At 39.1% G+C, this 13,884-nt stretch overlaps 1 protein-coding gene across 1 annotated transcript in view; it reads right to left on the bottom strand.

The window, feature by feature from the left end:
- LOC123746143 (salivary peroxidase/catechol oxidase) overlaps positions 1–13,884 on the bottom strand; it is an 89,366-nt gene that overhangs the window by 33,082 nt on the left and 42,400 nt on the right. The window contains exons 5-11 of the mRNA XM_045727441.2: positions 10,295–10,451; positions 10,033–10,164; positions 9,508–9,719; positions 9,201–9,377; positions 8,849–9,036; positions 2,296–2,488; positions 208–405 (exon numbers count right to left, since the gene is read on the bottom strand). Coding sequence (XP_045583397.2) covers positions 208–405; positions 2,296–2,488; positions 8,849–9,036; positions 9,201–9,377; positions 9,508–9,719; positions 10,033–10,164; positions 10,295–10,451 — 1,257 coding nt within the window. The remainder of the gene's footprint in view (positions 1–207; positions 406–2,295; positions 2,489–8,848; positions 9,037–9,200; positions 9,378–9,507; positions 9,720–10,032; positions 10,165–10,294; positions 10,452–13,884) is intronic.

Below are 13,884 nucleotides of genomic sequence, written 5' to 3' on the forward strand. Positions count from 1 at the left end.
AGAAAGTTTCATTTTAGTGTAAGGGGTAGTGAGTAAATGGAACGACCTAAAAGAGCAGATTATAGAGGCTAACTCCTTTCATAATTTTAAAAGCAGGTCTGATAGAGAAATAGGCCAGCAGTCATTGCATTAGAAAACCAACAGGTAGAGCTCGATCCTGCTGGCACAAAGAGGCGAGTACACCCACACACAGCTACAACCACTCACCCAAGACAATGGGAAGAAACTCGTTGTAGGTAATGTGCTGGATGATGGCAGCGACGATCCTGCGGGTCTCCTGGAAGACGGCCTCGTCCGACCACTGGGGGTTGAGGGCCTGGAGCTCCCTCGCCACGCGGTTGTGTTCCCTCAAGAACAGAATTTGTATAGTTGTGAGGTGAGGATGTTGGTTCACTCGTGAGTCACCTGAATTGATGCAGAATCGAGTATATGAAAATATGAACATGTATGACCAGACCACACACTAGAAGGTGAAGGGACGACGACGTTTCGGTCCGTCTTAGACCATTCTCAAGTCGATTGTGACTTGACTTGATTTGTGATTATGACACATCACAATCGACTCGAAAATGGTCCAGGACGGACCGAAAAGTTGTCGTCCCTTCACCTTCTAGTGTGCGGTCTGGTCAAACTACTTCAGCCACGTTATTGTGACTCATCGCCTGCCTATGAACATGTACTTACATTCCAAATGGTTTTTTAACATGACCCAAAATTATTTGTTTGTTCAATGAATTACATGTAATATAGACAAAATAAGAAATAAGAAAAATATTTATAACAAAATTGTAGCTTAAACAAAATTATTATTTTCTTTAAATAAATAGATAAGTGTATTATCACACACACACACACATATATATATATATATATATATATATATATATATATATATATATATATATATATATATATATATATATATATATAGAGAGAGAGAGAGAGAGAGAGAGAGAGAGAGAGAGAGAGAGAGAGAGAGAGAGAGAGAGAGAGAGAGAGAGAGAGAGAGAGAGAGAGAGAGAGAAAGAGAAAGAGAAAGAGAGAAAGAGAAAGAGAGAAAGAGAGAGAGAGAGAGAGAGAGAGAGAGAGAGAGAGAAAGAGAGAAAGAGAGAAAGAGAGAAAGAGAGAAAGAGAAAGAGAAAGAGAGAAAGAGAAAGAGAGAAAGAGAGAGAGAGAGAGAGAGAGAGAGAGAGAGAGAGAGAGAAAGAGAGAAAGAGAGAAAGAGAGAAAGAGAGAAAGAGAGAAAGAGAGAGAGTGTGTGTGCACAAATATTAAGCACTTGGAGGAAATTCCATTAGGGAATTACAACTTTTCTTGAGCTCCACATTATGTTTTTGTAACAGTAATATATAAATAACGACGTATCGAGCTACAAGCATCCTTGTTTTCTCCTGAAACTCTGTCACATAATTTTACACATCACTCATTCTTAAAAAGGAGCGACCAATACAAAATGTATTGTAATGCCAATGAGCTCCTCATTGGTAGGGCATAACTCGAGCCATGCAAGACTGCCGTAAGTAGAGGGTAAGGCATATAAGTGCCAATGAACACCTCATACACGTTTCTTTATATAGTCAACCCTACGTCAGTATAGGACAGAGCAAGATAAGAGCAAATTTAACTCAAGATTGTGTCTTGCCTGTATGGTGTTCTCTCTATATCGTTGGCAGCAGTGTGGTCACTCTACAAATTACACAACTACAGCTTCAACATGCCCATTATCCCAACAAGCTCAGGATGTCGGAAATTCCGACAACACTTATTAACCTTTCATACAAATAAATATTTTAGTCACACATTCTGAGATCGTATAAGTCGTAATTATCTCTAGAAAACGAGAATACTAAATTGCTCATTGATTACATCTCGTTCCAAAATTTATGGAACATAAATTGCCATTTATGTGGACGTGGCGTCACTAGAGGTGACGCCATTATTGCAGGAGAGGCGGCCCACGTCTACTTCACCCGGCTCTTATGGACTCCGAAATCATCTAGTCAGCTAAGCTGGCTTTATCATTTATTATTATTAACCTGTTTACTGAATACTTATAACTTATTGCTGTATAGTAGAATGTTAATTATCATCCATTTCATTACGGTGTGATCAACTAAATGTATAAACCCCACAAATTTGTTTGAAAAGAATTTTACTGGTGCTATTAAATTATACATACAGTCTGCTTAGAAGTTATACATAAGTAATAAATAAAATTAAACACAGTCCATTCCAAATTAATCAAGAATTGAGTAAATTAATCATGGGAAGATTCCCAGAGAGGAAGTGACCAACCTGCCAGGTAACAGAGGGCTCCTCGCTGCATTCCTTGACAGATTCCTGAGGTGTTCTGGTTGGGGTTGATGGGCAGGAGGTTGTTCCCTGAGGTTCGAAGAAGACCGTTCCTGAAGGACCTGACGGCCCGCTGCTGGTTGGGGGTGGACCCGTACACTGCAGACCCGTCTAACCAATGTGTTATCTGGTTCAGCTGTTTGTGATAGCAACAAAAAAATCATTGCAGGCAATTATTTCGACGAGTCCCAATTAACAAAATGGTTTCAAAATTAACTTTCAAAAACATTTCATTAGATTGTTGAACAATTCTGATTGAGTATTTATGCTGTGGAAGGCCTATCGAAAACTCTGCATTTAATTTTTTTTCTCTAAATATATTCGTCCATGTACTGAAGAACAGGGCTAAAAATCGTCATGGTGGTCAGAATGTGACCCTGGCACGCTGTTCACTTTTGAATTGTGGTGACCTTCGGCCGGCCTATGATCATCCCAAACCCCAGACAGCATCCTCTGCCAGTTTGGGTGAGGATATCCCAGGCATCTGGCCTCCAATTTTGAATTTTGGACAGATAGACAGACATACATTGTCTCTGGTAACATACATACACCTATTTTATAACATTATATATACATATACATATATATAACTGAAAACTCATATACATATATATATATATTATATATATATATATAGCATATTTTGGTAGCAGTCTTTCTTGTAAACATATGTACTTGAATATGACCGAAAAAGTAAGATTAATAATTCTAACAAATTTTTTCAATATTTCTTATGTTTTTCTTCACTGTCGGTGGTAATGAAAATATCAATTCTCCAAAATTCATTTTTTATTAATGATCTGAGGCTTAGAAGTCTTTCGTAAGGGCTTCATACATTATCAAAGACTTCTATAAACTTAACACTACACTTATGAACTACATTTATGATACACCGATGCACTGTGTATGAAACATTTGACATAACCCTCGCTTTTTATTGGTTTGGGTGAGGTGGGTACATGAGAATGGAAGTAACTGCAAAGGGCCTATTGGCCCATGCGATGCATTGAAATGGGTAGAATATAGTTGTGCAATAATTGGCTGTTGATTGCTGGTGTTGACTTTTTGATGTGTAGTGCCTCTCTGATGTCGAGCCGCCTGCTATCGCTGTACCTATCGATGATTTCTGTGTTTAAGATTTCTCTGGTGATGGTCTGGTTGTGAGAAGAGATTATATGTTCCTTGATGGCGTCCTATTGCTTAGGCATTGTTAGTCACCTAGAAAGAGACGTTGTTGTCTTACCTATATACTGAGTTCTTTGGGGCTTACAGTCCCCAAGTGGGCATTTAAAGGCATAGACGACGTTGGTCTCCTTCAAAGCGTTGTGCTTGGTGTCTAGGGAATTTTTCATGAATAGATTCGCCGTTTTTTTGGTTTTATAATAAATTATCAATTGTATTTTCCGATTTTTGTCTGTATCAACAATATCTTTCAGGACCCTTTCCTCCGTTTTATGAGCCGTCGAAAAGAAGTTCCTGTAAAATAGTCTAATAGGGCCTTACTCTACAGAGTTCTTCATTGACTTTTTTCCATCCTGAGCTGTGACAGAGCATGGTCGATGTAAGCGTTGACAACACTCCTCTTGTACCTGTCTGAGCAGTCACTATTTGCATTGAGGCACATTCCTATGTTTCCTTGGTGTAGACTGCAGTATGGAAGCCTCTGCTCCTTTCCGTGACTGTTACATCCAGAAAGGGCAGCTTCCCATTATTCTCCATCTTGTATGTGAAACTGAACACAGAATTCCACTCAAATGCCTCCTTCAGCTGCTGCAGACGTCTGGCATCAGGTACCTGCGTAAAAATGTCGTCAACATACCTGCAGTATATGGCGGATTTCAAGTCCATGTCAGCGATGACCCTCTGCTCGATGGTACCCATGTAGAAGTTTGCAAACAGGACACCTAGGGGAGAGCCCATGGCGACCCCATCTACTTATACAAGTGCCCATCTGAGCTCAAGAAGGGTGCCTCTTTATTGCCGGCTTGGAGTAGTTTCCTTAGTATGTTTTCTGGTATGTCAAGAGGAGTGCAAACTGGATCACGATACACTCTGTCTGCTATCATCCCGATTGTTTCATCCACAGGTACGTTGGTAAACAGTGACTACATCTAACGAGGCTCTTATCCCCGTGGCCTGTGCTCCCCACAGTAAGTCAAAAAATTAATTGGGAGACTTCATGCTGAAAGCACATGGTACATAAGGAGTCAGCAAGGTGTCGAGTCGCTTAGCCAGTCAACATACCTGCTGCCAGATATCAGATGCATACATCAGCCAGATACCTGTGGGTGTCGGTATCTGGCTGATGATTGGCCAAAGTGGGTTTCCAGGCTTTTGGGTCTCGACATTTCCATGCGCATACCCAGGTTTGTATTCTCCAATAACCTTTGGCAGGTGGAGTCCGGATTTCTTGGCGTTCACAGTTTCGATCAGTCTGTTTACCTTCGTTTTCAATTCGGCTGTAGTGTCCTTCGTTACCATTTGGAATTTAATTTGGTCAGAGAGTATTAGGTTCATTTTTGCCAGATATTCGCCTTTATTAAGAATAACGTATATTGGTGACTTGTCACCTCTCCTGACGATTATCTCTGTTCTCGCGAAGGCTCTTAGCTGCCGCTTTGAGCTCAGGGGCCAGTATGGTGCTTCTGTAGTTACCTGGAATCTTTCCTCCTTCTGCTATAAGTTCTGCTTGCAAGGTGTCTTTAGTGGTACCCTTCTTTTGCGTCTCGAGGTCGAATATGTCGTCCAACAGGATCTCCAACTCCACTTCCCGGGCCATCTCACTTGGTCTGGACATAACGTGACAGTTTATACCCAGATTTAAGAGTGATTTGGTCCTCAGTGAGGTTGATTCCAGCAAGGTTTAAGAAGCCAAGCCATCTCTGGGTCGTGGAATCACCATAGGTCCTCCATATAATGTTGTCAGTTTCTTTATGATCCTGGTTTCGGTGATGTCGATCTGTAAGGATGTCGAGGTGTTGGTCGACAAGAGTATGGAGGTCTTCGTCGATGTTGCTGTTTCTCCATTGGTTTGTAGTGTGGAGTAGTTGCGTTTTGCCGTCTGATTTCATTTTCTGCCTTGTGTATCTGATTTCGAACCAGATCTTGGCGATATTTTGAAGGAAGCCTTCCTTCCTTGAAGGAAGCCAATGTCGTCTATGCCTTCAAATGAACACTTGGGGACTGTAAGCTCCAAAGAACTCAGTATATAGGCAAGACAACAACGTCTCTTTACAGGCAATTAACAATGCATAAACAACAGGGCTCCAAGGTACATATAATCTCTTCTCACAACCTGATCATCACCAGAGAAATCTTAAACACAGAAATCATCGATAGGTATAGCGATAGCAGGCGGCTCGACATCAGAGAGGCACTACACATCAAAAAGTCAACGCCAGCAATCAACAGCCAATTAATGCACAACTATATTCTACCCACTTCAAGACCCCGAACCAACATAGAAGCAGGAAGAGGTGGTATGGGGCCCAATAGGTCTTCTGCAGTTATTTCCATTCTTATGTTTTCATACCCAATTTATACCTATTGTTTCGTGTTCTGTCTTGTGCTTGTCACCTCACCCAAAACTTTTGTGCCATATCACCTTACCCAAAACAAGTATAAGTACGATGAATTTTTATGTGTAAACTAAGTCTTTGAAAATGTAATAAGAATTATGAAACGCATTCAGACGTCAGACCATAAATAAAAATGAATTTTGGAGAATTGACGTTTCAATTACCATCGACAGTGAAGAAAAACATAAGAAATATTGAGAAAATTCGTGTTAGAATAGATAATCTTACCTTGTCGATCATATTCAACAACATATGTTTACAAGAAAGACTGCTACCAAAATATATTAATATACATACATATATATATATTATATATATATATATATATATATATATATATATATATATATATATATATATATATATATATATATATATATATATATATATATATATATAATGTCGTACCTAGTAGCCAGAACGCACTTCTCAGCCTACTATGCAAGGCCCGATTTGCCTAATAAGCCAAGTTTTCATGAATTATTATATTTTCTAGAATTTTTTTCTTATGAAATGATAAAGCTACCCATTTCATTATGTATGAGGTCAATTTTTTTTATTAGAGTTAAAATTAACGTAGATATATGACCGAACCTAACCAACCCTACCTAACCTAACCTATCTTTATAGGTTAGGTTAGGTAGCAGAAAAAGTTAGGTTAGGTAGTTGAAAAAACATTAATTCATGAAAACTTGGCTTATTAGGCAAATCGGGCCTTGCATAGTAGGCTGAGAAGTGCGTTCTGGCTACTAGGTACGACATATTATATATATATATATATATATATATATATATATATATATATATATATATATATATATATATATATATATATTATATATGTATATATATACATGTACACATATACACACACATACTAGCAGTACCCGGCCACGCATTGCTGTGGCTCAACAACGCATATGCGTTGCTGAGCCACAGCAACCTTCCCTGTCCCCCAGTCCTCCCCACCATTTCCCCCTCGCCCATCTCCTCGTCCTTCCCACCATTCCCTACTCCACCATCCCCTCATCCTTCCCACCATGCCCCACTCTCCTGTCCCTTTGTCCTCCTCACTATTCTCCATTTCCCCATCTCTTCATCCCCCCATCCCAAACACCCCCGTCCCCTCGTCCTTCCCACCATCTGTCACTTCCGTCCCCTCGTCATCCCCACCATTCCCCACTCCCTCGCCTGATGCCTTCCCAAATGGTCTGATGTTCCCATCAGAAAATTGAGAACATCAAGTGAGTTGTTAAAAAATGAAATGAAAATATTAAAATAATAAAAAAAAACTATACTTACATAGTGAGCGGTATGGTAAACAACACAGCTCAATTCCAACGTAATTCACACAAAATAATTAAATCAAAATGAAAGTAAATCAAAATCTATGAAAATTCAATTTATCAATGAAATCTGAAACATTGAAATGGAATTGTGACATATTTAGTATAGCATGTGTGTTGCTCTTACATGTAACAGATGGTGCGTTTTTTTTAAGAAAAGCATAGTTTAACCTGTCACAGGTGTGGCATCTATACCTATACTTATGAAATGAACGGTATGGTAAACAACACAGCTCAATTCCAACACAATGTCACACAACATAATCCAATAAAAAAATAAAATATATTGAAATCTATGAAAATATAATTTATCAATGCAATCGGAAACATTGAAAAGGAATTCGTGACATATTTAGTATAGCGTGTATGTTGCTATTATGTGCAACTGATGGCACTGTTTTTCAAAAACGCATGTTTTTACCAGTCACAGGAGTGGCAACTATATAGTAGGTATATATAAAGACGCGCCTATATGAATGCAACTTTGTGTCAAAATTTCAAAGCAATCAGTGAATAACTTTCGGAGATTACAGCGTGTGTTACTCTTACTTTTGAGAATGGTTACGTTACTCTTACTTTTGAGAATGGTTACGTTACTCTTACTTTTGAGAATGGTTACGTTACTCTTACTTTTGAGAATGGTTACGTTACTCTTACTTTTGAGAATGGGTTGATAAACAGATGGCGCTGTTTATCAAAAAAAGCATGTTTTTCCTGTCGCAGGTAAGGAATGTATATAGTAGATATATAAAAAGACGCGCCTATTCGAATAAAACGTTGTGTCTAAATTTCAAAGCAATCGGTATGGACGTTTCGAAGATTTCCCTCACATGAAAAACATGTTTTTTTTTACTGTCACAAACGTGACATCTATATAGTATACATATAAAAACCTGCTCGGATGCGAATGGAACGTTGTGTAAAAATTTCAAAGCAATCGGTGAAAATCTTTCGGAGATTAGTGATTTTGAACAAACGAACATTTCCATTTTTATTTATATAGATATATATATGTATCGGCTTGTGTGTTTATGCAAGTTAGTGGTACAATTGAGACTTGTTCTCCCACGTAAGTGAATTGTATTGATGAAAACGATCTTCTGGTCTGTGGCTGCCTATTGTAGTATCCTTACTACTTTACAGCAATAGCAGCCTGACAATTTAAATGCGATGTCATTCACTAAAAATGAAAAAGAAATACCACCAATGGGCTATTCATACCCGTGCACCTTTTTGGTGGTCTATTCTTCATCAGTCATCAATCAATCTTTAGGTACCATCTGTAGAGTATTTTGTCGAGATTATACTAATCTTTTTCCTTCCTCAAGATTTTGTAGGACACAGTAAAAGTTTTCCATTTGCAATAACATATTCTTACATATGTTTTGATTCAAAGGAACTGTAATGTTTTGAGAATGGGTTGGACAAGTTCTCTTGTTCGCATGTCTTGTCTAATATGCAGTACTACAGAGGTGGGAGCTGTTGCCTCAGGACAACACAAACCCCAGAGTTGAGACTGTAGCGAGAGGTCACATCAGTCCATCCACCAGATCCATCAGTCACACCACCCACCTGCTCTGAGAAGCCGAAGTTACAGCCGGGGCCGGGACCGACAGCCAACATACTCCTGACGAAATTCATGCACCTGCTGCCTCGAGGGCCATAGAATGCGTCGCCTGTGGTGTCGATGGGTAGACACCGAGGATGAAGATTGGGTGCCATTGTTCCATTTGGACAACACTGAATACCCGTTCCATTCTCTGAAATTGTTGACCAGCATATTAAGTTTACAAATAATTAAATTAATGGGGATGACTCACCGTTTAACAATATCACAATGAACATAATGTTAACATCTAATATGTCATCATTTGTCCTATTTTCGCGAACTCTGAAGCAAGTAACGCCTTTTTATTTATCTTACCCATTGTAGGAAATGGTACATGAGCAAAATCATGGTCGAGAAACTGTCCCCACTGCATTAAGATGGTCGTATAAAACTGATCTGGCCGGTTAATATCAAGAAAAACGTTGCTGCTAATTTGTCGAACATTTGGAAGAGGCGAGCCGTCGACTGATCTCGAGCGTGCACCATGAATACCTGCAGAGAACAACGTTAACAATGAACAGACTGAACACAACAGAAGAAAACATGACATATTCCTATCAATGTTTCTCAATGACCTAAATATCGCCAGTAAGAAGGACAGCAAATATCTAACACCACTGACCATCGTCGTAAGTTGGTGGTAAGATCCTCTGAGTGGGAGTGTTGCTCATGCCCCAGGTTGGGTTCGCCAGGTTGTTGCACGAGCCATCAGCAGTACGGTACTTGCTGTTGGGGGTGCACCTGGGGTTCTGTGGGCACAAGTCTCTCAGCTTTGTGTCGCTCACAAGCAAGTTCCTCAGACCAAAGGCTGCCTGTTGTGGTGTTAACTGAAAGCTGAAAAGATAGCAACGGTTTGCTGGCACATATGTAGTGTACTCTCTTATTCATAATGTCCTCATTTCATGCTTTGTTATATTTTGAATTACTGAATTAGCTCTTAAGCCATCGTGATTAGTTTTTAAAGATGAGTTCTATGTTTTACAGAACGAATTATCTACTTGGGTAAATGTTAAGAGTTGCCTGTACAGGCTTTGCATTGCATTGATATACACATTGTTTTTGAATCATATTTAACATTAAGAATTACGTCATATACATATGCCATTAAATCCATCATTTACAATTGCAACCTTCTTATTGTACATACTCCCTTGCTATGCTCCTAGCTACCAGGGCGATAATGGTGGCCCTGCGGTCCATCTCTCTACCTTCATCCTCGACGGTAAAGAATTGCAGATGCTGACCAGCGGGGGAGAAGATAGGCAGCGTCACCAAGTCTCTGTGGGGGCAAGCATGTGACATTTATTGTAAACAAATATATGCTTATTAATAAGATATAGAAGGAATGTCTCCATGTGTGTCTTCTCTCTCTCTCTCCTACGTGCTCTCGGTGCAAAAAAAAATCTTACCGGATTAGATTCGACTCGACACTTCTAATATCATTGAAACTTTTCACTCCCGCATCCAACGACGCCAGGAACCTGGTGGGGTCGAGCGGGTCTAACCTCACGACGTTATTGACGCCAGGGAAGAGCCTGGCGGTCGCCTGAGCCGAGCGTGTAGGAGCTGTCACCAGGAAAAGGTTCAGGTTTAGCAGGAGAAACATCTGAGCTTTGTTAACATTGGCAATTGAATATTCTGGTGCAATGTACAATATTTTATATACTAAACACGAAGCTAGAAATAACTATTAATATTCACAGCTTAATTACATGCAACATTTGCAGGAATTTGTTATTTTAGGCAAGAATAATGATTGTGGCATTTTTTTTATATATACATGAACATGAGAATATAAGAATTGTGGAAACTGCAGAAAGTACATAGGCCCATGTGAGGCGGCTCCCATTTATATCCACCCAAACTCATTCATATGTATGAAATAGAACATCTTGTATATTTGCAAATATACAAGGTCTGAAGTCAAAATCGAGAAATATACTTAGATTCATAAATGGCATTCTATGCGAGTCGAATTCAATATTTGGAGCATTCACAGAATCCCGTACGAGAGACTACACAATAGTGAAATTTGGATTCCAAATTATGATTTATACTAAAAAGAGGGTGGGATGCTCGACTGGGCCAGGGTCCCTCTTTCCCCTTCTCCACTCTCCCCCTCTCTTCCCATCTCTCTTCCCCTCTTCTCCTTCCATCTCTACAACTCTTCCACCCTCTCCATCTTTCTCCCCTTGTCCCATCTGACCCACCCTCTCCCACCTATCCTTACCAAACCACCTGTCTCATCCTCTCTCTCCTTCCCCCTTTTCAAACATCCTCCTCTGCCCCCCACCCCCCTCTCTCTCTATGTCCATCTCTGTCTTTGTTTCAGCCTCTGTCTGTGTGTTTTCTGTGTATTTTTATGTTTGTCTTGTTGACCTGGTCGAAATGCATCTCTTTGCCCTGGTCGACCTGGTCGTGAATGGATGTCAGTGTAGAGTAGATTTTAAGAAATAAGATCACTTGAGTCAAATTATCACCCAGTAGCCAAGTGTCTATTGTAGGAAAATTGCTTGAATCGATAATAGCAGAAGATATTCATTTCCATCTTAAAATTCATAGATTAATAAAAGCCTCACAGCATGGTTTTACTAAGGGGGGCCTTAGTAGGGTAAATGACGCCTACAACTGTTCTTTCCATCTCGGCTTGCAATGTTGCAAGGTCATGATTGTGCAAGGGGTTCATGTTGCAAATGTGGCAAGGTCATGATCGTGTAAGGGGGCTAATCTTTCAATATATTGCAAAATTGCATAGCAAGGAAAGTGCAAGATGTTGCAAAGTAGCAAGGACTAAAAATAGAAAGTTGCAAGTGAGCGAAGTGAAAAGGGAAAGAATTTAAATTTTACATACAGGTATCAAAATAGATCATACCGAGAAAATGTCAAAAAAGATGCTTCAGTGAAAGTAGATTTTATAGCAGGTAGGAGTTTCCTTTCAGGTAGGATGTTTCACAATATATAACAGTGTGAAGATAAGAGGAATAATAAAATAAATAGTAAATGGAGAGTCAGAGCATTAATGTTACATTACAATAGATACAGTTGAAAGATGGTTAGTGAGTATTAGTGAAATTAAGAGTAGTCTATCACTATTTCTTTAGGTAGCTTAAATAGTGTTGTAGTAAGTAAATACGAGAGAGAGAGAGAACAAAATACATACTTCACTTTCTGGTGCCTGTCATTTCACTCGTCTATCACCCCCAGTCACCACAACTCCATTACTAACCACTAGTATTTCACCAGATATTACATATCCACCTCTACCACCCCCCAGGGTTACTCCCAACTAACTGCTCACCCTCCATCCGCTCCCCACCCATACATCTGCCATCCCACCTGCCCAAACCCGCCCACCATCTTGCTTTTTTCTCTAATCTAGTAAATAGATGCTTAATATATGAATAAATAGGATCATATAAACCACATAAGTAGAAAAGTCCTAGAGGTAAGAGAGAGGGAAAGTATGCATTTCAAACCACACCTTGTGAAGGTAATCGGATGAAGAAATTATAGGTCAGCCACCACTGTTTGACTTGACTTGAGTTGCCCTCTCTCTCAGCAGGGGGAAAAATCAAACTCTGTTTCAGTGGGCTACTAGTCGTGGTTTTAATGTCGAGTAGATACGGCAAGTACTTGTACGACTTTTGGTCGTACTTAAGCTTTCTGTCATAGTCATTTTAATATAAATAATCATATTTTGGACGAAGTACAGGATATAGCATTTTCAAATTATTCCATTGCCTTATTGATTCTTACTAACTTAATTTCAGAGTGTGGTGGAAATGTGATGAAAGTGACGAGTGGGAATAAGTGTGAGGGTAGCGTGTGTGAGATGAATATGATCAGTATGAGCAAGTGTAATGAAAGTGAGAGTGGGTGTGCAGATAGACCTTTGACTTCTCACCCCTAGGCCTAACTAAACATTTCGTGAAAATTCCTAACATTCTCCTCACCCTTCACTCTTTTCCCAAGGTCTTGCATGTTACGTTTTCAAATTTCTGTTACTCTCTCTTCCCATATGTTAACCCCAATGATACATCGTACCTAAACAAAAAATAATAGGTGTACAATAGATCCTTACTGTTATTATTAACAATATTTTACTAAGTCATCTTACAGTAAGATAACTAAGTTGTCTTTTGGTTTACTCTCTAACAATCTTTCAAACACATCTATGCGAGTTATAAATCTTGTTAAATCAATCTTTCTGTATCGCGTCATTACTATTTATGTAGCTACAAAACTTTAAGTCAACTGAAACTATGTATTAGTTCAACATTTGTGTTATACGAGTCATAACTCATATCAAGTCAACCTTTCAGGATCTTTACCATTTTATATAGTATCAAACAGTATAAGACATTTTTATCAAGTTTCTACTTTATCCTACAGTCAACTGTTTCATATCATAACACCACTGTTCTTTACATATCAAGCAAATTCTAAACATCTTTGTGATAAAATCTAATAAATGTTAGCAGATTTATAGATCTGTACACAGAGAGTAATCTACACTAAGTGATGTATCAATGAGAAACGTTGTTACATTCTTTTTTCTACTGTTCTGTATCTTCCATCATTCCTATTTCAGCATCAAAGAGTGATTGTTTGTACCCCATGTTATGTGTGGATTTTGTGATAGTTGGAGTAGTTCAAATATTTACTATTTCTGAGTGTGTTGAGCATGAACGAGTGAGAGAAAAGTGAGAGTGAAAAAATGTGTTCGGATGAGCGTGGATGATCATGTGGGCATGTGAGCATTACTTAACATTACTTGCATTACTTAACAATCAGTACTTTCCAATCAATTTCTTTGATCCAACATTAGACTTAAGTTCCCTTTCTCTATGCTCCAGTAGTGGAATATAGATCAGTATCAGTAAAGTAGTATCATGTATCATGTGTGTGCGATGAACGCTAAACTCGTTCATTGCACACTCACAGACACAACACACACACACACACACACCAGGTGTCTGTGTGAGTCCAGGTGAGTTGT

This window comes from Procambarus clarkii, chromosome 78 (assembly GCF_040958095.1).
Source record: "Procambarus clarkii isolate CNS0578487 chromosome 78, FALCON_Pclarkii_2.0, whole genome shotgun sequence".
NCBI classification, from domain to species: Eukaryota; Metazoa; Arthropoda; class Malacostraca; order Decapoda; family Cambaridae; genus Procambarus; species Procambarus clarkii.